Source organism: Coturnix japonica, unplaced genomic scaffold, assembly GCF_054131305.1.
Source record: "Coturnix japonica strain WE unplaced genomic scaffold, WE-NBRP24 Scf169, whole genome shotgun sequence".
NCBI lineage: Eukaryota > Metazoa > Chordata > Aves > Galliformes > Phasianidae > Coturnix > Coturnix japonica.
The window spans coordinates 14,945-39,081 of NW_028189072.1; the positions used below are offsets into that span (position 1 = coordinate 14,945).

General features: G+C 59.4%; 4 protein-coding genes across 5 annotated transcripts; 2 read left to right on the plus strand and 2 right to left on the minus strand.

Annotated features, from left to right (window-relative positions):
* Positions 1-610: 610 nt before the first annotated feature.
* Positions 611-4,906, minus strand: PEX11B (peroxisomal biogenesis factor 11 beta). 2 transcript variants are annotated; one of them, XM_085535747.1, is made up of 4 exons: positions 4,692-4,894; positions 4,459-4,574; positions 2,933-3,131; positions 611-1,919 (listed from the first exon to the last, which is right to left on the minus strand). In XM_085535747.1, the coding sequence occupies exons 1-4, from the start codon at positions 4,745-4,747 to the stop codon at positions 1,505-1,507; spliced, it is 786 nt and encodes a 261-aa protein (XP_085391873.1). In that variant the 5' UTR covers positions 4,748-4,894; the 3' UTR covers positions 611-1,504. The 2 variants fall into 2 exon arrangements, with proteins under 2 accessions (XP_085391873.1, XP_085391872.1); XM_085535746.1 differs by having other exon boundaries at positions 4,459-4,906.
* Positions 4,907-5,193: 287 nt separating this feature from the next.
* LIX1L (limb and CNS expressed 1 like) lies at positions 5,194-14,570 on the plus strand. The gene is made up of 6 exons (XM_085535745.1): positions 5,194-5,576; positions 7,367-7,530; positions 9,039-9,179; positions 9,790-9,885; positions 10,832-10,909; positions 12,160-14,570. Exons 1-6 carry the CDS (start codon positions 5,252-5,254, stop codon positions 12,400-12,402), a joined length of 1,047 nt encoding a protein of 348 aa, XP_085391871.1. The 5' UTR covers positions 5,194-5,251; the 3' UTR covers positions 12,403-14,570.
* A 581-nt stretch (positions 14,571-15,151) lies between these two features.
* On the plus strand, positions 15,152-19,275 carry RBM8A (RNA binding motif protein 8A). Its single transcript, XM_085535749.1, has 6 exons — positions 15,152-15,231; positions 15,797-15,856; positions 16,384-16,461; positions 16,821-16,957; positions 17,971-18,107; positions 18,900-19,275. The coding sequence occupies exons 1-6, from the start codon at positions 15,165-15,167 to the stop codon at positions 18,943-18,945; spliced, it is 525 nt and encodes a 174-aa protein (XP_085391875.1). The 5' UTR covers positions 15,152-15,164; the 3' UTR covers positions 18,946-19,275.
* Positions 19,276-19,681: 406 nt separating this feature from the next.
* Positions 19,682-22,832, minus strand: ANKRD34A (ankyrin repeat domain 34A). Its single transcript, XM_015850979.3, has one exon. The coding sequence runs from the start codon at positions 22,068-22,070 to the stop codon at positions 21,087-21,089; it is 984 nt and encodes a 327-aa protein (XP_015706465.2). The 5' UTR covers positions 22,071-22,832; the 3' UTR covers positions 19,682-21,086.
* Between the last annotated feature and the right edge of the window lie 1,305 nt (positions 22,833-24,137).

A 24,137-nucleotide genomic window follows, 5' to 3' on the forward strand; every position in this document is an offset into this window, starting at 1 on the left:
CTATGGGACTAATGGGATCCTATGGGTTTCTATGGGGTTCTATAGGATTGGATGGGGTTAATGGGATTCTATGGGGTTCTATAGGATTGGATGGGGTTAATGGGATCCTATGGGATTCTATGGGGTTCTATAGGATTGGATGGTGTTAATGGGATCCTATGGGGTTTATGGGATCCTATGGGGCTGATGGAATTCTATGGGGTTGATGGGATCCTATGGGGTTCTATAGGATTCTATGGGGCTGATGGGATTCTATGGGATTCTATAGGATTGGATGGGGTTGGGTGGGATCCTATGGGGCTGATGGGATCCTATGGGATTCTATAGGATTGGATGGGGTTGATGGGATTCTATGGGGCTGATGGGATTCTATGGGGTTAATGGGATTCTATGGGGCTGATGGGATTCTATGGGGTTTATGGGATCCTATGGGGTTCAATAGGATTCTATGGGGCTGATGGGATCCTATGGGGTTCTATAGGGTTGGATGGGGTTTATGGGATCCTATGGGGTTCTATAGGATTCTATGGGGTTTATGGGATCCTATGGGGTTCTATAGGATTCTATGGGGTTGATGGGATCCTATGGGGTTCTATAGGACTGCATGGCGTTGAATTCAGCTCGGCATTTATTCACAGCAGCAAAACGTCGGAACCGAACCGGAACCGACCGGAACCAACGAGGGACGGAACCGCGACGCGTCGCTGCGCTGGAAGCGGCTCCGGAGCGGCCGGTCCGGAACCAACAGCGCCCCCTGCCGGTTCGGTTCGGCCCGATCCGGACCCATCCTGCCCCCCCCCCCCAGACCCATTTCAACCCCCATCCCCCCCCCGTCAGTCCCGGTTCGGTGCCGAACCTCCCCCCCCCCCGAACCGGGTCTCCATCCCACAGCACTACGGCTTCAATCAGAGCCAGGGATGGGCCGAACCGAACCTCCCCCCCATCCCGAACCGGGTCTGTATCTCGCAGTTACAGCTTCAGTCACAGCCAGGGATGGGCCGAACCTCCCCCCCCGAACCGGGTCACCATCCCACAGCGCTACGGCTTCAATTGGAGCCGGGGATGGACCGAACCGAACCTCCCCCCCATCCAGAACCGGGTCTGTATCCCACAGTTACAGCTTCAATCGGAACCAGGGATGGGCCAAACCCAGCTCCTGGATGGGCTGAACCGAACCTCCCCCCCCATCCAGAACCGGGTCTCCATCCCGTAGTGCTACGGCTTCAATCGGAACCAGGGATGGGCCGAACCTCCCTCCCCAGAACCGGGTCTCCATCCCGCAGCTCTATGGCTTCAATAGGAGCCGGGGATGGACCGAACCAAACCTCCCCCCCATCCAGAACTGGGTTTGTATCCCACAGCTCTACGGCTTCAATCGGAACCAGGGATGGGCCAAACCTCCCCCCCCACCAGGTCTCCATCCCATAGTTCTACAGCTTCAACTGAAGCCAGGGATGGGCCGAACCGAACCTCCCCCCCCCAGAACCGTGTCCGTATCCCTCAGTTACGGCTTCAGCCGCAGCCACGGCTGCAGGATGGTGACGATGGACAGCAGCGACGCCGTGACGCCGCACAGCCCCAGCACGGCCGCCCCGCAGCGCCGCAGCCGCAGCCGCTCCAAAGGGATGCACAGGTCACAAAGGTTCTTCAGCAGGTCCAATAACAGGGGGGGGTTCCCCCGCAGGACGCGCAGCAGGAGACGCAGCTCAACCTGCAGCCGCAGCCGCAGCTCCTGCAGCCGCTGCAGCCCCGCATGGCTGCGCTGCTCTGACACGCAGCCCGGCCCGGTTCTGGTTCCGGTCCCGGTTCCGGTCCCGGTTCCTTTGCTGCTCCTCCTCCCGGTCGCCTCCCGCTCCATCAGCTGCCGGATCTCGTAGGCGTCGCGGCTCAGGTTGAGGAGGATGGAGAAGAGGAAATACCTGCGGGGGGACGGGGAGCGGTAACGGACCGGAACCGGGCCAGGAACCGGGACGGAACCGGGAAGAACCGGGACAGGACGGGGCAGAACCGGGATGGAACAGCAGGGGCAGCACTGCAACATGGGGAGGCAGCGAGTGACTCAGTGGTGACTTGGTTGGTCAATGGTTGACTATGGGTTGACTATGAGTTGACTCCAGGTTGACTATGAGTTGACTATGAGTTGACTATGGGTTGACTATGAGTTGACCATGGGTTGACTATGGGTTGACTATGGGTTGACTATGGGTTGACTATGGGTTGACTATGAGTTGACTATGAGTTGACTATGGGTTGACTATGGGTTGACTATAGATTGACTACGGGTTGACTATGAGTTGACTATGGGTTGACTATGGGTTGACTATGAGTTGACTATGGGTTGACTATGGGTTGACTATGGGTTGACTATGAGTTGACTATGGGTCGACTACGGGTTGACTATGGGTTGACTATGGGTTGACTACGGGTTGACTATGGGTTGACTATGGGATGACTATGGGTTGATTACAAGTTGACTATGGGTTGACTCCAGTTTGACCATGGGTTGACTATGGGTTGACTATGGGTTGACTACGGGTTGACTACGGGTTGACTATGGGTTGACTATGGGTTGACTATGCGTTGACTATGGGTTGACTACGGGTTGACTATGGGTTGACTACGGGTTGACTATGGGTTGACTATGGGTTGACTATGGGTTGACTATGGGTTGATTACAAGTTGACTATGGGTTGACTCCAGTTTGACCATGGGTTGACTATGGGTCCACTATGGGTTGACTACGGGTTGACTTCAGGTTGACTACGGGTTGACTATGGGTTGACTAAGGGTCAACTATGAGTCAACTACAGGTTGACTATGGGTTGACTATGGGTTGACTATGGGTTGACTCCAGTTTGACTATGGGTTAACCATGGGTTGACCATGGGTTGACCATGTGTTGACTCTGTGTTGCCCCCATTGCCCCCCTCACCTGTCCGCCCTGTGCCCCCATTTCTCCTGGTCCACGGGCACCACCCCGACCTTCCCGGCCCACAGCACGTTGTCGCAGGCCAGGTACATGGCGCGGTTCAGGTGGCTCAGGGTGATGCAGAAGCGCAGCACCGCGTCCGACAGGTGGATGGAGCGTTTGGCTGCATCTAATGCGTCGGCCGAGCTGCCCAGGCGCAGCACTAAGGAATGGGGGGCAGGAGGGAACCACATCAGCCCCATAGAATCACATCAGCCCCATAGGATCCCATTGCCCCATAGAATCACATCAGCCCCATAGAACCCCTCCAACACCATAGAATCCCACCCAACCCCAGAGTCCCACCCAACCCCATAGAATCCCATCAACCCCATCGAATCCCATAGAATCCCATAGAACCCCATAGGATCCCATTAACCCCATAGACTCCCATCAACCCCATAGGATCCCACCCAACCCCATAGAATCCCATCAATCACATCCAATCCTGTAGAACCCCATAGGATCCCATTGCCCCATAGGATCCCCTCAGCCCCATAGGATCCTACCCAACCCCATAGAGGCCCACCCAACCCCATAGAATCCCACCAGCTCCATAGAATCCCATCAACCCCATAGGATCCCACCTAACCCCATAGAATCCCATTGCCCCATAGAATCCCATCAACCCCATAGGATCCCACCCAACCCCATAGAATCCCATAAATCCCATCCAATCCTGTAGAACCCCATAGAATCCCATTGCCCCATAGGACCCCATTAACCCCATAGACTCCCATTAACCCCATTAACCCCATAGGATCCCATTAACCCCATAGGACCCCATTGCCCCCATTAACCCCATAGACTCCCATTAACCCCATAGACTCCCATTGACCCCATTAAGCCCATAGACTCCCATTAACCCCATAGACTCCCATTGACCCCATTAAGCCCATTAACCCCATTGCCCCCATTAACCCCATAGACTCCCATTAACCCCATTAACCCCATAGGATCCCATTAACCCCATATGATCCCATTAACCCCATAGACTCCCATTAACCCCATTAACCCCATAGGATCCCATTAACCCCATATGATCCCATTAACCCCATAGACTCCCATTAACCCCATTAACCCCATAGGATCCCATTAACACCATTAACCCCATAGGATTCCCTTAACCCCATAGGATCCCATAGGATCCCATTGCCCCCATAGACTCCCATTAACCCCATAGCCTCCCATTGTCCCATAGGATCCCATTAACCCCATAGGATCCCATTGCCCCCATTGCCCCCATTGCCCCCGTAGCCTCCCATTGTCCCATAGGCTCCCATTGCCCCCATTGCCCCCATAGCCTCCCATTGTCCCATAGCCTCCCATTGCCCCCATTGCCCCCATAGGATCCCATAGGCTCCCATTGCCCCCATAGCTCCCGTAGCCTCCCATTGTCCCATAGGATCCCATTGACCCCATTGCCCCCATAGCCTCCCATTGTCCCATAGGATCCCATTGCCCCCGTATCCTCCCATTGTCCCACTGACGTTTCCTTCCCAGCCCCAGATGCGCCTCCAGCCGTGTCACGTGATCCAAGATGGCGGCGCTCCCCCCGTTCCTCCTCAGCGCGTCCCCGACCAAAACACACGCGAACTGCGCCACCCTGCGGCCAACAGCGGAACTGCAACGGGGAACCGGGACCAAAACGGGGCGACACCGGGACCCGGACCGGGCCCAGGACGGGGTGAGCCCGGTGTCGGTCCGGTCCCGCTGTTCCCACCTGAGCAGCCGCTCCCGGCCGTGGCTCTGGGCGCTGAACCGGACCCACGTCTCCATGGTGCTCCGCAGTCACGGCGATGCAGTGAGGGCACTTCCGGCGGCGTACCGGAAGTCGATGTGGGTCAGAAACAGACGAGCGCCCCCTGGTGGGTGGAGGATCCTCCTCCTATTGGCTGGACACGCCCCTAAGGATCAAAACAGAGGCTGCGATTGGGCCGTTGGAACAGTCCCCGCCCCTAGTCCCGGTGAGGAGCGCTCTGATTGGTCAGACTCACCGTCAATACCACCTCCCGCCCCGCCTGATTTGCATTCTGATCCCTCAGGCCCCGCCCCCTTCCTGTGTCCGTCACCCGCCCTCACACCCCTCCGATTGGTCCGCTCCCCTCTTGTCCCCGCCCACCCGCGCTGCGATTGGTCTCCTTCCTTTAGCCCCGCCTCCGAGTTCCGTACAATCACCCTATTGGCCAACTCCCACCTCTCTCCCCGCCCCCTGACAGCTCGCTCTCCACTCCCATTGGCTGTGTGCTCACTGATTGACAGCTCCATCCCCTCAGAGCTCTAATGGAGTCGGTCCGGACGCAGCGGCTGCAGCCCGGGGTGTGCGGGACGTTACGCGCCCTACGGCCCGGGGTCACCGGGGTCACCGGGGTCACCGGGGTCACGGTGTCTCCGTGCCCCGCCCCCCCGGCCCCGTTAGTTCCGGTGCTGGGCTCAGGGCTGGGCCCGGGCCTGGCGCTGCCGCCGCCGCCGCCCCCGCTGGGCCTACAAGGCCCCGCCGCCTCCGCCCCGCCCCCACCGGCCGGGTCCGGGCCGCCCGCCGTGCTCAGGGAGGCGGTGGAGGCCGTTGTGAGGAGCTTCGCGCGGCACACGCACGGATACGGGAGAGGTGGGGGGGGGGAGGGGAGGGGTCGGGTTGGGGTCGGGGTTGGATGGGGTTGGGGTTGGGGTCAGGATCGGGTTGGGGTCGGGGTTGGGATCAGGGGGGGTGGGGGTCGGGGTCGGGTTGGGGTCGGGTTGGGGTCGGGATCGGGATTGGGTTGGGATCAGAGTTGGGGTTGGGTCGGGGGTTGGGGTTGGATGGAGTTGGGGTTGGGTTGAGTTGGGGTCGTTGTGGGGGTTGGATGGGGTTGATGTTGGGGTTGTGGTTGGGGTTGAATTGGGGTTGGGGTCGTGGTTGGGGTTGGGTTGGGGGGGGTCGGGATTGGGGTTGGATGTGGTTGGGGTTGGAGTCAGGATGGGGTTGGGGTCGGGGTTGGGATCAGGGGGGTGGGGTCGGGGTCGGGTTGGGGTTGGGGCTGGGGTTGGTTTGGGGTTGGGTTGGGTTGGGGTCAGGGTTGGGGTTGGGTCGGGGGTTGGGGTTGGATGTGGTTGGGGTTGGGGTCAGGGTTGGGTTGGGGTCGGGTTGGGGTTGGGGTCAGGGGGGTGTCAGGGTTGGGATAGAGTTGGGTTGGGGGCCTTGGGTTGGGGTTGGGGTCGGGATCAGGTTGGGGTCGGAGTTGGGGTCGGGATCGGGATTGGGGTTGGATGGGGTTGGGGTTGGGGTCAGGGTTGGGTTGGGGTCAGAGTTGGGTTGGGGTTGGATTGGGTGGGAGTTGGGTTGGGGTCAGAGTTGGGGTTGGGTCAGGGGTTGGGGTTGGATTGGGATTGGGGTTGGATGTGGTTGAGGTTGGGGTCTGGATTGGGTTGGGGTCAGAATTGGGGTTGGGTCGGGGGTTGAGGTTGAATTGGGATTGGGGTTGGGTCGGGGAAGGTTGGGGGGGGGTCGGGGTTGGATTTGGTTGGGGTTGGGGTCAGGGTCGGGTCGGGGTTGGATGGGGTTGATGTTGGGGTTGGGTTGAGGGACGTTGGGGGGGGTCGAGGTCAGGTTGAGGTCAGGATTGGGGTTGGATGTGGTTGGGGTTGGGGTCGGGATCAGGTTGGGGTTGGGGTTGGGGCTGGGATTGGTTTGGGGAGGGTTGGGATTGGGGTCAGGGTTGGGGTTGGGTTGGAGTTGGGTCTGGTTGGGTTGGGGTTGGGATTGGGGGGTTTGGGGGCGTCAGGGTTGGGGTTGAGGTCGGTTCGGGATTGGGTTGGGGCCACGGTTGGGTTGGGGTTGGATTGGGGTCGGGATTGGGGCGGGGATCAGGTTGGGGTCAGGGTTGGGGTTGGGGTTCGGTTGGTGTTGGATTGGGTTGGGGTCAGCAGGGGGTTGGGTTGGGGATGGGATTGAGGTTGGGTTGGGGTCGGGGGGGTGGGGTTGGATTGGGTTGGTGTTGGGTTGGGGGAAGTTTGGGGGGGTCGAGGTCTGGTTGGGGTTGGGGTCAGGGTCAGGGTCAGGGTTGGGTTGGGGTTGAGTTGGGGTCAGGGTTGGGGTTGGATGTGGTTGGGGTTGGAATCGGGTTGGGGTCAGGGTTGGGGTTGGGGTCATTGGGGGGGTTGGGGTTGGGTTGGGTTGGGGGAGTCGGGATTGGGGTTGGATGTGGTTGGGGTTGGGATCAGGTTGGGGTTGGGGTCCCCCCTCATCCTCCCCATCTCCCTCAGCCCCCTCCCCATCCCATCCCCCTTCTCCCCTTCCTGCCCCTTGGACCCCCATATCAGCCCCATATCAGCCCCATATCAGCCCTGTATCCTCCCATTGCCCCCATTCCCAGCCCTGTGCTCCCTATTTGGGGTCTGACCCCCCTCTGTGCCCCATAGTGAACGTGGTGGAGGCGCTGCAGGAGTTTTGGCAGATGAAACAGTCGCGTGGGGCCGAGCTGAAGAACGGGGCCCTGGTGGTGTATGAGATGGTCCCGGCCAACAGCCCCCCCTACGTCTGCTACGTCACACTGCCCGGGGGGAGCTGCTTCGGCAGCTTCCAGGTACGGCTGGAACTGTGGGGTGGGGTTATGGGGTCAGGGTCAGGGATAGGGTGGGTTAGGGTGGGTTAGGGTTATGTTAGGGTTAGGGTTACATGAGGGTTAGGGTTATGTTAGGGTTACATGAGGGTTAGGGTCTTTGTTAGGGTTAGGATTAGGGTTAGGGTGGGTTAGGGTTATGTTAGGGTTAGGGTTAGGATTAGGGTTAGGGTGGGTTAGGATTATGTTAGGGTTAGGGTTACATGAGGGTTAGGGTCTTTGTTAGGGTTAGGGTGGGTTAGGGTTATGTTAGGGTTAGGGTTACATGAGGGTTAGGGTTAGGGTTACATGAGGGTTAGGGTTAGGGTTAGGGTTACATGAGGGTTAGGGTTAGGGTTAGGTTTAGGGTTAAGGTGGGTTAGGATTATGTTAGGGTTAGGGTTACACGAGAGTTAGGGTTAGGGTTAGGGTTAGGATGGGTTAGGGTTATGTTAGGGTTACATGAGGGTTAGGGTTAGGGTTAGGGTTAGGATGGGTTAGGGTTATGTTAGGGTTACATGAGGGTTAGGGTTAGGGTTAGGATGGGTTAGGGTTATGTTAGGGTTACATGAGGGTTAGGGTCTTTGTTAGGGTTAGGATTAGGGTTAGGTTTATGTTATTGTTAGGGTTACATGAGGGTCAGGGTTAGGGTTAGGATTAGCGTTAGGGTGGGTTAGGTTTAGGGTTAGAGTGGGTTATGGTTATGTTAGGGTTGTATTAGGGTTAGGGTCTTTGTTAGGGTTAGGGTTAGGGTGGGTTAGGGTTATGTTAGGGTTATATTAGGGTTAGGGTCTTTGTTAGGGTCTTTGTTAGGGTTAGGATTAGGGTTAGGGTGGGTTAGGGTTATGTTAGTGTTAGGGTTACATGAGGGTTAGGGTCTTTGTTAGGGTTAAGGTGGGTTAGGGTTATGTTAGTGTTAGGGTTACATGAGGGTTAGGGTTATGTTAGGGTTAGGTCAGGGTCAGGATTAGGGTTAGGGTTGGGTTAGGGGTATGGTTAGGGTCAAGGTCATGTTGGGGCCATGGTTATGGTTAGGGTCGTTGTTAGGGTTAGAGATTAGGGGTTAGGGTTAGGGTCAGGGTCAGGATTGGGGTTAGGGTAGGGTTAGGGTTAGGATTAGTGTGGGTTAGGGTTATGGGTTATGGGGTTAGGGTTGATGTTAGGGTTATGGGGTTTGGGTTATGGGATTACTGTTAGGGTATAGTTAGGGTTAGGGTGGGTTAGGGTTAGAGTTATGGGGTTAGGGTTGGGTTAGGGTCATTCTTAGGGTCAGGGTTAGGGTTATTGTTAGTTTAGGGTTAGGGATAGGTCTGAATCTCAGCTGTATTGTAGTTAGTCTTAGGGTTAGAGTTAGTGTTACGATTAGGGTTATGGTTAGTGTTATGGTTAGTGCTGGCTCTCAGCTCTATTGCTGTTCCTGTTCCTGTTCCTGTTGCTGTTGCTGTTGCAGTTCCTGTTGCTGTCTCTGTTCTGACCCCGTTTCCATCCCTCAGTTCTGCCCCACAAAAGCTGAAGCTCGTCGCAGCGCCGCCAAGATCGCGCTGATGAACTCGGTGTTTAACGAGCATCCGACGCGGCGCATCACCGACGACTTCATCGAGAAGAGCGTGGCCGAGGCGCTGGCCTCATTCAATGTACGGTGCATTCATTGCAGTCTGTGCATTAATTGCAGCCTGAGCTCCCCGTGTTTTGCATTAGTTGCAGCCTGAGATCCTTGTGCTGTGCATTAATTGCAGCCTGAGCTCCCCTGCTTTGTATTAATTGCAGTCTGTGCATTAATTGCAGCCTGAGCTCCCCTTGCTCTGCATTAATTGCAGCCTGTGCATTAATTGCAGCCTGAGCTCTCCATGCTGTGCTTTAATTGCAGCCTGAGCTCCCTCTGCTCTGCATTAATTGCACTCTGAGCTCCCCGTGCTGTGCATTAATTGCAGTCTGTGCATTAATTGCACTCTGATCCCCCCCCCCCCCCCCCCCGCTGTGCATTAATTGCAGCCTGAGCTCCCCCTGCCGTGCATTAATTGCAGTCTATGCATTAATTGCACTCTGATCCCCCCCTGCTCTGCATTAATTGCACTCTGAGCTCCCCTTGCTCTGCATTAATTGCAGTCTGTGCATTAATTGCAGCCTGAGCTCCCCGTGCTCTGCAGCTCCTCGTGCTGTCAACCCCTTGCAGCTCCTCTGGTTGTTGCAGCACTGACGGTGCTGCAGCCGGTTGCTGCTGTTGTTGCATCTCTGCTCTTTCAGGGCAACCAGGACGAGGCCGACAACCCCAACACCGGCATCGGCGCCTTCCGCTTCATGCTGGAGTCCAACAAGGGCAAATCCATGCTGGAGTTCCAGGTAGGGCCGGTGCATTGGGCTCCATCGCTGTGTGTGTGCTGGGCTGTGCCCTATAGGAGCCTCAGAGCCCTCACCCCATAGATCAGACCCCACAGCCATAGAGGGCAATACACCCCATAGATCAGAGCCTGCAGCCATAGGGGGCCCTGAACCCATAGATCAGACCCCACAGCCATAGAGGGCCCTGCACCCCATAGATCAGACCCCACAGCCATAGAGGGCAATACACCCCATAGATCAGAGCCTGCAGCCATAGAGAGCAATACACCCCATAGATCAGAGCAGCCATAGAGGGCAATGCACCCCATAGATCAGAGCAGCCATAGGGGGCCCTGCACCCATAGATCAGACCCCCACAGCCATAGAGGGCAATGCAGCCATAGATCAGAGCCTGCAGCCATAGGGGGCCCTGAACCCATAGATCAGACCCCACAGCCATAGAGAGCAATATACCCCATAGATCAGAGCCTGCAACCATAGGAGGCCCTGAATCCATAGATCAGAGCCTGCAGCCATAGAGGGTCCCTCACCCCATAGATCAGAGCCTGCAGCCATAGATCAGAGCCTGCAACCATAGAGGGTCCTCACCCCATAGATCAGACCCCACAGCCATAGAGAGCAATGCACCCCATAGATCAGAGCCTGCAGCCATAGAGGGCCCTGCACCCCATAGATCAGACCCCACAGCCATAGAGGGTCCTGCACCGCATAGATCAGAGCCTGCAGCCATAGGGAGCCCTGAACACATAGATCAGACCCCATAGCCATAGGGGGCCCTGCACCCCATAGATCAGAGCTTGCAGCCATAGGGGGCCCTGCACCCCATAGATCAGAGCCTGCAGCCATAGAGGGTCCCTCACCCCATAACTCACAGCCTGCAGCCATAGAGGCCCAGCATGGCACACAGCGCTGCACTGCACTGCTGCAGCACTGCCCACCGTTGCAGGAGCTGATGACGGTGTTCCAGCTGCTGCATTGGAACGGCAGCCTGAAGGCCATGCGGGAGCGGCAGTGCTCGCGGCAGGTGAGTCGTGCAGCCGTGCAGCCATGCAACGGCGCATCAAATCAGCTGCTCCTGTTCATTCACTGCCTTCAGTATTGACCACCCCATTGACCCCCTGACCATCCCATTAACCCCCTGGTCATCCCATTAACCCTCTGACCATCCCATTAACCCCCTGACCACCCCATTGACCCCCTGACCACCCCATTGACCCCCTGACCACCCCATTAACCCTGTGACCACCCCATTAACCCTCTGACCATCCCATTAACCCTCTGACCATCCCATTGCCCCCCTGACCATCCCATTGACCCTCTGACCATCCCATTATCCCTCTGACCACCCCATTGACCCCCTGACCATCCCATTACCCCCCTGACCACCCCATTAACCCCCCGTCCACCCCATTACCCCCCTGACCACCCCATTAACCCCCTGACCATCCCATTAACCCTCTGACCATCCCATTAACCCTCTGACCATCCCATTAACCCTGTGACCACCCCATTAACCCCCTGACCACCCCATTACCCCCCTGACCACCCTATTACCCCCCTGACCATCCCATTAACCCCCTGACCACCCCATTAACCCTGTGACCACCCCATTAACCCCCTGACCACCCTATTACCCCCCTGACCACCCCATTAACCCTCTGACCACCCCATTAACCCTCTGACCATCCCATAACCCCCTGACCACCCTATTACCCCCCTGACCACCCCATTAACCCTCTGACCACCCCATTAACCCTCTGACCATCCCAGTACCCCTGACCACCCCATTAACCCCCTGACCACCCCATTAACCCACTGACCATCCCATTAACCCCCTGACCATCCCATTGACCCTCTGACCATCCCATTAACCCTCTGACTATCCCATTAGCGCTCTGACCACACCAGTATCCCCCTGACCACCCCATTAACCCTGTGACCACCCCATTAACCCCCTGACCATCCCATTAACCCCCTGACCACCCCATTAACCCCCTGACCACCCCATTAACCCTCTGACCACCCTATTACCCCCCTGACCACCCCATTAACCCTGTGACCACCCCATTAACCCTGTGACCACCCCATTATCCCCCCTGACCACCCCAGTGCCCTCCAGCCCCCCTCCAATAGCCCCACATCCTTCTATGCTGGGTTCCCCAGTCCTGAACTGTCCATGCACCTGTGGGCTCCCATTGCAGACCCACACAGCACTGAGCCCTCCATGCCCCCCCTGAGCCTCCCCCTCCCCTTTTTACATGTCCCCCCCCCCAGGAGGTCCTGGCTCATTACTCCCACCGCGCATTGGACGACGACATCCGGCAGCAGATGGCGATGGACTGGGTGAGCAGGGAGCAGAGCAGCCCCGGGGCTTTATCCAGGGAGTTGGCATCCACCGAGAGGGAGCTGGACGAGGCCAGGCTGGCAGGGAAGGAGCTGCGCTTCCATAAGGAGAGGAAGGACATCCTGCTGCTGGCGGCCGGGCAGCTGGGAAACATGCACCATGCAGGATGCTGAGCTGCAGCGGAGCACCCCCAGCACCATGCAGGGCTGTGCTGCAATGGAGCATCCCCAGCACCATGCAGGGCTGTGTTGCAGCTGAGCCCCCCCAGCACCATGCAGGGCTGTGCTGCAGCTGAGCCACCATGCAGGGCTGTGCTGCATTGGAGCCCCCCCAGCACCATGCAGGGCTGAGCTGCATTGTAGCCCCCCCAGCACCATGCAGGGCTGTGTTGCATTGTAGCCCCCCCAGCACCATGCAGGGCTGTGCTGCAGCTGATCCCAGCACCATGCAGGGCTGAGCTGCATTGGAGCATCCCCAGCACCATGCAGGGCTGTGCTGCATTGGAGCATCCCCAGCACCATGCAGGGCTGAGCTGCAGCTGATCCCAGCACCATGCAGGGCTGAGCTGCATTGTAGCCCCCCCAGCACCATGCAGGGCTGTGCTGCAGTGGAGCCACCATGCAGGGCTGTGCTGCAGCTGAGCCCCCCCAGCACCATGCAGGGCTGTGCTGCAGCGGAGCTGGGCAACATGCAGGGCTGAGCTGCAGTGGAGCATCCCCAGCACCGTGCAGGGCTGTGCTGCATTGGAGCATCCCCAGCACCATGCAGGGCTGTGCTGCAGCTGAGCCACCATGCAGGGCTGTGCTGCATTGGAGCATCCCCAGCACCATGCAGGGCTGAGCTGCATTGGAGCATCCCCAGCACCATGCAGGGCTGTGCTGCATTGGAGCCCCCCCAGCACCATGCAGGGCTGTGTTGCAGCTGAGTCCCCCCAGCACCATGCAGGGCTGTGCTGCAGCAGAGCTGGGCAACATGCAGGGCTGTGCTGCAGCTGATCCCCCCCAGCACCATGCAGGGCTGTGCTGCAGCAGAGCATCCCCAGCACCATGCAGGGCTGAGCTGCAGCTGAGCCCCCCCAGCACCATGCAGGGCTGTGCTGCAATGGAGCCTCCCCAGCACCATGCAGGGCTGTGCTGCAGCAGAGCTGGGCAACATGCAGGGCTGTGTTGCATTGGAGCCTCCCCAGCACCATGCAGGGCTGTGCTGCAGCAGAGCTGGGCACCATGCAGGGCTGAGCTGCAGTGGAGCTGGGCACCATGCAGGACTGTGCTGCAGTGGAGCTGGGCACCATGCAGGGCTGTGCTGCATTGGAGCCTCCCCAGCACCATGCAGGGCTGTGCTGCATTGGAGCCTCCCCAGCACCATGCAGGGCTGTGCTGCAGCAGAGCCCCCCCCATCACCCTGCATTGCTGCCTTCACTCACGTCCCCCTTTGGCCTTTTGGGCCCTTTTTGCACATTTGAACCATTTCTCTCCACTTTTGTTGCATTTTGCCTTTAAGGGATGCAGTTGAAGCTGCAGCCCTGCACCATTATCAGCCCTGTGTGCTGCAGGGCTGCAGTGCTGCACCAATGCAGCTCCATGGTGCTGCTCGGTGCCCTCAGCCCTGAGCTCTGTTGCATGCAGCGCTGCAGGAGCTGCATCCCCCCCAGCAGGGTTTGGGGTTGTGGGTCTGGGGTCTCCCCATAGGGATGAATGGAGCTGCCTTACCTGCTTTTGTAGCCCCCCCCCACTTTGATATAGAAGCTATTTTTCTATACACGACACTTTGGCTTTTTTCACCTTTTTTTCACCTTTTTTTCACCTTTTTTCACCTTTTTTTAATGCACGGCGCCCCCAAGCACTGCAGCCCCATAGAACTGCCCCCATCCTCCACCCTTGTGGCTTTTGAGACCCCCATATGTCCCCATATATCCCCATATCCCCCCATATCCCCCCATATCTCCCCATATCCCTCCCTGCAGGAGCTCCAGTGTTCTATATGGTGGCTGTGCTCACCCCATAGCAGTGCTGTGCCCCATAGCAGTGCTATGCTCACCCCATAGCACTGCCTGACCCCATAGCAGTGCCTGCCCCATAGCAGAGCTGTTCCTGCCCCGTAGCAGTGCCTGCCCCATAGCAGTGCTGTGCTCACCCCATAGCAGTGCTGTGCCCCATAGCAGTGCCTGCCCCATAGCAATGCCCGCCCCATAGCACTGCCTGACCCCATAGCAGTGCTGTGCTCACCCCATAGCAGAGCTGTTCCTGCCCCATAGCAGTTCCTGCCCCCATTGCCACTCACGCATCGACCGCTGCCTTTTGTATCCATGGTTTTATATAATAAACTGCTCCCATGTGGGGTATCTGTGGGGTGTCTATGGGGCGCCTATGGGGTTTCTATGGGTCTATGGGGTTTCTATGGGGCTATAGAGTTTCTATGGGGTTTCTATGGTGTTTCTATGGGGTTTCTATGGGGCACCTATGGGTTGTCTGTGGGGTGTCTATGGGGTATCCATGGGTTGTCTATGGGGTTCCTATGGGGTTTCTATGGGGCTATACAGTTTCTATGGGGCATCTATAGGGTGTCTATGGGGTTTCTATGGGATTTCTATGGGTCTATGGGGTTTCTGTGGGGCTATAGAGTTTCTATGGGGTTCCTATGGGGTTTCTATGGGGTTCCTATGGGGTTTCTATGGGGCTATAGAGTTTCTATGGGGTTTCTATGGGGTTTCTATGGGTCTATGGGGTTTCTATGGGGTTTCTATGGGGTTATGTGTGTCCCGTCCCACATCCTTCCTATCGATCTTTGACCTCCCCAAGATGGCGCCGCGCTCTCTCCCTCCCTCCCCTCCCCAAGATGGCGGTCGATGACGCATTTCCGTCTTTAACCCTCCCTTCCTTCTTCCGGCGCGTTTCCCGTCGTGCACCGCGGGGCGGTTGGGGCAGAGCGGGACAAGATGGCGGACGTGCTGGATCTCCATGAACCGAGCGGGGAGGACTTTGCTATGGATGAGGATGGCGACGGTGAGACCGGTTATAGGGCCGTTATGGGGCCGGTTATAGGGCCGGTTGTGGGGCCGGTTATGGGGCCGGTTATAGGCCCGGTTATGGGGCCGGTTGTGGGGTCGGTTGTGGGGCTGTTATGGGGCCGGTTATAGGGCCGTTATGGGGCCGGTTATAGGGCCGGTTATGGGGCCGGTTGTGGGGCCTGTTATAGGGCCGTTATGGGGCCGGTTATGGGGCCGGTTATGGGGTCGGTTATAGGGCCGGTTATAGGGCCGGTTATGGGGCCGGTTGTGGGGCCGGTTGTGGGGCCCGTTATGGGGTCAGTTATGGGGTTGGTTATGGGGTCGGTTATGGGGCCGGTTATGGGGCCGGTTGTGGGGCCGGTTGTGGGGCCGGTTATGGGGCCGGTTATAGGGCCATTATGGGGCCCGTTGTGGGGCCGGTTATGGGGCCGGTTGTGGGGCCGGTTATAGGGCCATTATGGGGCCGGTTATGGGGCCGGTTGTGGGGCCCGTTATGGGGCCGGTTGTGGGGCCGGTTGTGGGGTCGGTTGTGGGGCCGGTGCCATAACCTGTGTCCGCAGAAAGCATCCACAAACTGAAGGAGAAGGCCAAGAAGAGGAAAGGCCGCGGGTTCGGATCCGGTGAGTGAGGATATGGGGCGGGGTGGGGATCTGTGGGGCTGTATTGGGATCTATGGGGATGTATGGGACTCTGAGGGGATGTATGGGGTGGTATGGGGATGTATGGGGTTGTATGGAGCTCTATGGGGATGTATTGGGAGTTATGGGGATGTATGGGGCGGTGTGGAGCTCTATGGGGCTCTATGGGGTTGTATGGGGATGTATGGGGTTGTATTTGGATCTATGGGGTTGTATGGAGCTCTATGGGGATGTATTGGGATCTATGGGGATGTGTGGGACTCTGTGGGGCTCTATGGGGTTGTATTGGGCTCTATAGGGATGTATGGGGTTGTATTGGGATCTATGGGGATGTATGGAGCTCTGTGGGGATGTATTGGGATCTATGGGGATGTATGGGGTTGTATTGGGATTTATGGGGCTGTGTGGAGGTCTATGGGGTTGTATTGGGTTCTATGGGGCCCTATGGGGCTCTATGGGGCCGTGTCATGATGTCCCGCCCGCTCTGAGCCCCGTTTCTGGCCCCATAGAGGAAGGATCGAGGGCTCGAGTGCGGGAGGACTATGACAGTGTGGAACAGGACGGGGATGAGCCGGGACCACAGCGCTGTGAGTGGGGGGGGGGCTGTGTGTGGGGGGGGCTGTTTGGGACCCCCCCCATCTCCATCCTCTCCCCCCCCCCAACCAGGGCTGTTTGGGACCCCCATATTTGCCCACAACCCCCCCCCCCCCCCAACCCTGGGCTGTTTGGGACCCCTCCCCACTTCCATCCCCCCCCCAACCTGGGCTGTTTGCCCCCCCTACCCCCCTCCCACCCCCCCATCCCCCATCAACCTGGGCTGTTTGGGACCCCCCCACCTCCACCCCCCCTTAAACCTGGGCTGTTTGGGACCCCCATATTTGCCCACAACCCCCCTTCACCTTCATGCCCCCCCCCCCCAACCTGTTCTATTTGCCCCCCCCATTAGCGGTGGAGGGCTGGATCCTGTTTGTGACGGGGGTCCACGAGGAGGCGACGGAGGAAGATATTCACGATAAGTTCGCGGAGTACGGAGAGATCAAGAACATCCACCTGAACCTGGACAGGAGGACGGGCTACCTCAAGGTACGGGGGGGGGGGGATAGACCCCCCCTCAAATAGCAGCGGGGGGCTCATGGTCTGCCCCCCCCCTTTAATAGCATTGGGGGTCTCATGTTGTGCTTCCCCCATAGGAATATCCTCCCCTTTAATAGCATTGGGGGTCTCATGTTGTCCCCCCCCCCCCATGCTGATGCCCCCCCCCTTTAATAGCATTGGGGGTCTCATGTTGTGCCCCCCCCCATAGTGATACCCCCCCCCCACTCTAAAAGCATTGGGGTCTCATGTTGTTTCCTCCCCCCTCAAATAGCATTGGGGGTCTCATGTTGTGCCCCCCCCCATAGTGATACCCCCCCCCCCACTCTAAAAGCATTGGGGTCTCATGTTGTGCCCCCCCCTCAAATAGCAGTGGGGGTCTCATGTTGTACCCCCCCCATAATGATACCCCCCCCTCTCCCTCCAATAGCATTGGGGGTCTCATGTTGTCCCCCCCCCCCCCCCCCATAAAGCATCAGGGGTCTCATGTTGTGCCCCCCCCCTCAAATAGCAGTGGGGGTCTCATGTTGTACCCCCCCCCCTCAAATAGCAGCCAGGGGTCTCATGTTGTTGTGCCCCCCTCCCCCCCACAATGATACCCCCCCCCCTTCCAGTAGCACTGGGGGTCTCATGTTGTGCCCCCCCCCTCCAATACCATTGGGGGTCTTATGTTGTTTCCCCCCCCCCCATAATGATACTCCCCCCCCCCCCCCACTAAAGCACTGGGGGTCTCACATTGTGCCCCCCCCCCAATAAAGCACTGGGGGGTCTCACATTGTGCCCCCCCCCCCAATAAAGCACTGGGGGTCTCACATTGTGCCCCCTCCCATAAAGCACTGTTGGTCTCATGTTGTTCCCCCCCCCCCCCCCCCCCATAATGATACCCCCCCCAATAAAGCACTGTTGGTCTCACCTTGTGCCCCCCCCCATTAAAGCACTGTTGGTCTCACACTGTGCCCCCCCCTCCAATACCATTGGGGGTCTCACACTGTGCCCCCCCCCAGGGCTACACGCTGGTTGAGTACGAGACGTACAAGGAGGCGCAGGCGGCCATGGAGGGGCTGAACGGGCAGGAGCTGATGGGGCAGCCGGTCAGCGTGGATTGGTGCTTCGTCAGGGGCCCCCCCAAGGGGAAGAGGAGGTAAATGGGGGGGGGGAAGGGCTCTAATGTGGGCTGGGATGGGAGACACTGAAACCACCCCCCCCATTAAGAAAAGAAGCCCCTTTAATGGGTGAGAAACCCCCCCTTTAATGGGTGGGAAAGAGGAGGTAATGATGGGGGGGGACCCACTGTGTGCTGGGATAGAAGGGCCTGGACCCCCCCCCATATTAAAAACCCCCTTTAATGGGTGACCCTGTCTCCCCCCCCCCCCATTAAGAAAAGAACCCCCCCTTTAATGGGTGGGAAAGAGGATTTAATTGGGGGGGGGGCTGGGGGGGGGGGGTCTGTACCTCACTGTGTGCTGGGATTGAAGGCCCTGAACACCCCCCCCCCCCATAAAGAACCCCCTTTAATGGGTGACCCTGTTCCCCCCCCCCCCCCCCAGTAATAACCCCCTTTAATGGGTGGGAAAGAGGATTTAATTTGGGGGGGGGGTCTGTGCCCCACTGTGTGCTGGGATAGAAGGCCACAGACCCCCCCCCCATTAAGAACCCCCTTTAATCGGTGGGACCCCCCCCTTTATGGGTGACCCTGTTCCCCCCCCCATTAAGAACCTTATTTAATGGGTTACCCTGTCCCTGCCCCCCCATTAAGAAGAGAAGCCCCCCCTTAAGGCCTTTAAGAAGGCCCTGAACCCCCCCCCCCCCATAAAGAACCCCCTTTAATGGGCGAGAAACCCCCTTTAATGGGTGAGAAACCCCCTTTAATGGGTGGGACCCCCCCCCCTTTAATGGGGTGTCCCCCCCTGACCCCAAATCTCGTCCCATCCAGGGGGGGTCGGAGGAGGAGCAGGAGCCCGGACAGGAGGCGCCGGTGATGGAACCAAAGGGAAACCAGTTAAAGTGGGGGGGGGAAATGGGGGGGGTGCATTGGGGTCTGTGCTTCCCATTGGGATTAATGGGATTAATGGGGTTAATGGGGTGGGGGTAATGGGGTGGGGGGGTTATTGTCCTGCTCCTGTTGGAGTGGTTCGGTTCTGACCCGGTTCTGTTTGTTTGGCCCAATTGGGTTCAGCTCTGTGTGCCTATGGGGGGGGGTCTGGGTTCTATGGGGGGGGTCTGGGTTCTATGGGGGGGGTCTGGGTTCTATGGGGGGGGTCTGGGTTCTGGTTCTGGTTTGTCCCCCATTAAAGCTGAGCTGAACTCCCCCCCCCTCTCCTCCCTCCTTGTGCTGCTCCTCATCACCCCATTGGGGCCTTTGGGGTCACCCCCTTAACACCCCATTGGGATCTTTGGGGTCACCCCCTCATCACCCCATTGGGATCTTTGGGGTCACCCCCTTAACACCCCATTGGGACATTTAGGGTCACCCCCTCAATACCCCATTGGGTCCTGTAGGGTCACCTCAGTACCCCATGGGGACCTTTGGGGTCGTCCCCTTAGTACCCCATTGGGATCTTTAGGGTCACCCCCTCATCACCCCATTGGGACCTTTGGGGTCACCCCCTTAGCACCCCATTGGGACATTTAGGGTCACCCCCTTAACACCCCATTGGAATCTTTGGGGTCACCCCCTTAACACCCCATTGGGACCCACAGAACCATCACACCCCATTGGCACCTTCATGATCCCGTTCACCCCACACTGGGATCTTTGGGGTCATTTATTGTTATGGGGTTATTCCCATGTCACCGTCGCCCCCCCCCCACTGTCCCGTGCCGCCATGGGGCGCTATGGGGTGAGGCTGGGACCCCCAAAAGGGGCCGCTATGGGGCACGGATCACCCGTGGGGTCAGTGTGGGACCTCTATAGGATCTAATGGTCACTATGGGGTCCTTGTGGGGTCATTTTAGGGTCCCCATGGGGTCACTTTGGGGTCCCTGTGCTGTCACTATGGGGTCATTTTGGGCCCTTTTGGGCTCCCTTTGGGGTCCCCATGGTGTCACTTTAGGGCCCTCTTGGGGTTCCTTTGGGGTCTCTGTGGGGTCCCCATGGGGTCCCTTTGGGGTCCCCATGGGGTCCCTTTGGGGTCATTTTGGGCCCTTTTGGGGTCATTTTGGGGCCCTCGTGGTGTCACTATGGGGTCTTCATGGGATCACTATGGGGTCCCTTTGGGGTCTCCATGAGGTCCCTTTGGGGTCACTTTGGGGCTCTCTTGGGGTCCCTTTGGGGTCCCCGTTGGGGTCCCTCATGGTGTCACTTTGGGGTCATTTTGGGGTCCCTGTGGACCTCTTTAGGATCACTATGGGGTCACTTTGGGGTCCTCATGGTGTCCCTTTGGGGTCTCTTTGGGGTCATTTTGGGTCCCCCATGGTGTCACTATGGGGTCAATGTGGGGTCCCTGTGGGGTCACTTTAGGGCCCTCTTACTCTTAGGGTCCCTTTGGGGTCTCCATGGGGTCTCCGTGGTGTCACTTTGGGGTCCCCATGGGGTCCCTTTAGGGTCATTTTAGGGTCCCCATGGGATCCCTTTGGGGTCATTTTGGGCCCTTTTGGGGTCATTTTGGGGCCCTCATGGTGTCACTATGGGGTCCCCATGGGATCATTCTGGGGTCCCTTTGAGGTCTCCATGGGGTCACTATAGGGTCCCTTTGGGGTCATTTTGGGGTCCCCATAGGGTCACTTTGGGGTCATTTTGGGGCTCCAATGGGGTCATTTTGGGGTCCCCATGGTGTCACTATGGGGTCAGTGTGGGGTCCCTGTGGGGCCACTTTAGGGCCCTCTTGGTGTCACTTTGGGGTCCCCATGGGGTCCCTTTAGGGTCATTTTAGGGTCCCCATGGGATCCCTTTGGGGTCATTTTGGGGCCCTCATGGTGTCACTATGGGGTCTTCATGGGATCACTATGGGGTCCCTGTGGGGTCACTTTGGGGTCCCTTTGGGGTCATTTTGGGCCCTTTTGGGGTCATTTTGGGGCCCTCATGGTGTCACTATGGGGTCCCCCTGTGATCATTCTGGGGTCCCTTTGGGGTCTCCATGGGGTCCCTATGGGATCCCTCTCGTTGTCCCTTTGGGGTCCCTTATTGCCGCCCCCCATTTCGGCCCCACTCCTCGCTCTGCACCGAGTGTCTCCGTCCTTTGTGTTGTGGGGGGGCCGCGTTGATGGGGGGCAGCACCGTGTGTGGGGGGGGGGGGGCGGCTCTGCCCATCCCGGGGGTCTCCGTGAGCAGCAGCGGCCCCGACCCGCGGCGCAGCAACAAACCGGGACCGCGACGGGTCGGAACCGGGGGGGGGGAACCGGGTCGGGCCGGGGTTCGGAGGGGCCGGGGGGGGCGTTGGGTTGGGGGGGGGTCTCCGTTATGGGTCGCGGTTCCGTCGGTGTCGCGTCCATCCGACCCGTTCGGTTCCGAATGGAGGCGCTGGAGCGGCCGGTACCGGTTCGGTTCGTGGGGGGGGAAGCGAAACACCCGCTGCTCGTCACCGTCCGTTCCTCCCTCGGGGGGCGACGCGGCGGAACGAAGCTCCACGTCGGACGGGGACGCGGCCGGTTCCGGTTCTGGTTCCGGTTCCGGTGGCGCCGTGTGCCGGTACTGCCGCGTGGTTTTGGTACCGGACGGGGACGTGGCCGTGGTGATAATAATGACCTGCCGCCCCCGGGCCTCGCTGGCGTCCAGCAGCTCCTGCAGCGTGTCCCGGTCCCCGCCCCGAGCGGCGTAAAACAACGCGGACGAACCGAACCGGTCCGTGGTTCCGGGATCCGCCCCGTGCTCCAGCAGCAGCGCGGCCACCCCCGGCCCGGCCCGTTCGTTACACGCCACCATCAGCGCCGTCATCCCGGCCCGGTCCGCCGCGTTCGGGTCGGCCCCGCGGCTCAGCAGGTACCGAACCATCCGGGTCCGGTCCGACGGGTCGCCGTAGGTCGCCCCACACGCCGCCATCAGCGCGGTCCGGCCCCGCGGGTCCGGGTCGTTGACGGACGCTCCGCCCTCCAGCAGCAGCCGAACCAACCGGAACCGGCCCGACGACACCGCGCGGTGCAGAGCGGGGACTTCAGGCGGGAACATCGGGACAACGGAACCGGACCGGACCGACACACGGAACCAGTGACACACGGAACCAAGGACACACGGAACCAGTGACACACGGAACCAAGGACACACGGAACCAGTGACACACGGAACCAGTGACACACGGTACCGAACCGACCCGAAGACTCAGGGACCCACGGTACCGACCCGACCCACGGTACCGACCCGACCCACAGCACTAACCCGACCCACAGTCTCACCGACCCACGGTACCGACCCGACCCGACCCGACCCACAGCACAAACCTGACCCACAACCTCACCAACCCACGGTACCGACCCGACCCACGGTACCGACCCGACCCGACCCACAGCCTCAGTGACCCACGGTACCGACCCGACCCACAGCACAAACCTGACCCACAACCTCACCGACCCGACCCACAGTCTCAGTGACCCACGGTACCGACTCAACCCACGGTACCGACCCGACCCACAGCACTAACCCGACCCACAACCCCACCGACCCAACCCACGGTACCGACCCGACCCGACCCACAGCCTCAATGACCAACGGTACCGACCCAGCCCACGGTACCGACCCGACCCAAAGCCTCAGTGACCCACGGTACCGACCCAGCCCACGGTACCGACTCAACCCACGGTACCGACCCGACCCACAGTCTCACCGACCCACGGTACCTACCCGACCCAAAGCCTCAATGACCCACGGTACCGACCCAACCCACAGCACCACCAACCCACGGTACCGCCTCACCGACCCCCGGGACCAGCCCACCCACCCCACGGTACCGCCCCCCCCCCCCCCCCCACGGAACCGCCGACCCAGCACCCGGTACCACCCGGTACCACCCGGTACCGCCCGGTCCCGCCCGGTCCCGCCCACCCTCGTTGTGGGTCGGTTCGGTCCCAGCGCTGCTCACAGGCACCGAACTCCGGGTCGGGTGTGAACGTGGGGGGTCCCGAAGGTCACAGAGTCACTGCGGGGGGGGGGCATCAATGGGACCTGGGGGGGGTTGAATGGATTCAGCATCAATGGGACCTGGGGGGTTAGAATGAATGTGGGCATCAATGGGAGCTGGGGGGGGGGGGAGTTAGAATGAATGTGGCATCAATGGGGGTGGGGGGGCACCCTGACTGTTCCCCCCCCCCCCCATACAACCACATCTGTCCCCTATTCTCTGCCCCCCCCCCTCTTCCCCCCTTCCATTCACCCCCTCCGGACCCCCCCCCCAACCATCCTGAACCCCCCATAGTCCCAAATACCCCCATATCCCCCCCCTGGATCCCCCCATTTCCCCCCTGGACCCCCCATATCCCCCTTCACCCCCCCCCGTCCCCCCATTTCTCTGTATGGTTTTCATGGCAACTGCAAATCCTGGAGCTCCGTTGGGAAGTGGGGAAATGGATGGGAAATGAATGGGGAGATGAATGGGGAAATGAATGGGGAAATGAATGGGGAGATGGGGGGGGATCGAGGAAATGAATGGGGAAATGGATGGGGAAATAAATGAATGGGGGAGGGGGGAAATGGGGATGAAGCCTCCCACCCCCCAGCCCCATTTCACAGCCCCACATCCCGGCTGCCCCCCAACCAGAGCCCAGGGGTGGGGCTGTATATGGGGCTGTATGTGGGGCTGTATATGGGGCTGTATGTGGGGCTGTATATGGGGCTGTATGTGGGGCTGTATATGGGGCTGTATGTGGGGCTGTGTGTGGCTGTATGTGGGGCTGTATATGGGGCTCTATGTGGGGCTGTATGTGGGGCTGTACATCAGCCCTGCTGGGGGGGGGTGTTTGGGATCCGCTCCCGGAGCCCCCCCACCCCATCCCCGTCCGCCCCCATCCCCGTCCCCCCCTCTTACCCTGGCAGCTCGATCCCGGTGCCCCCATCTCATTGTGTGGTTCCGCTGTTCTCAGCTTTGGGGGCCGCTTTCCCCGTTGCCGCCATCCCGGTTCATCGCCGCCGGTTCCGTGTCGGGGTTGGGGGGGGGGGCGGGGGCGGCAGGGGGCGTTATCCGGTTATTCGGGGTTTCCCCCCCCCGCCCCGTGTCGCTATTTTTGGCAGCTCCTGCGGGGGGGG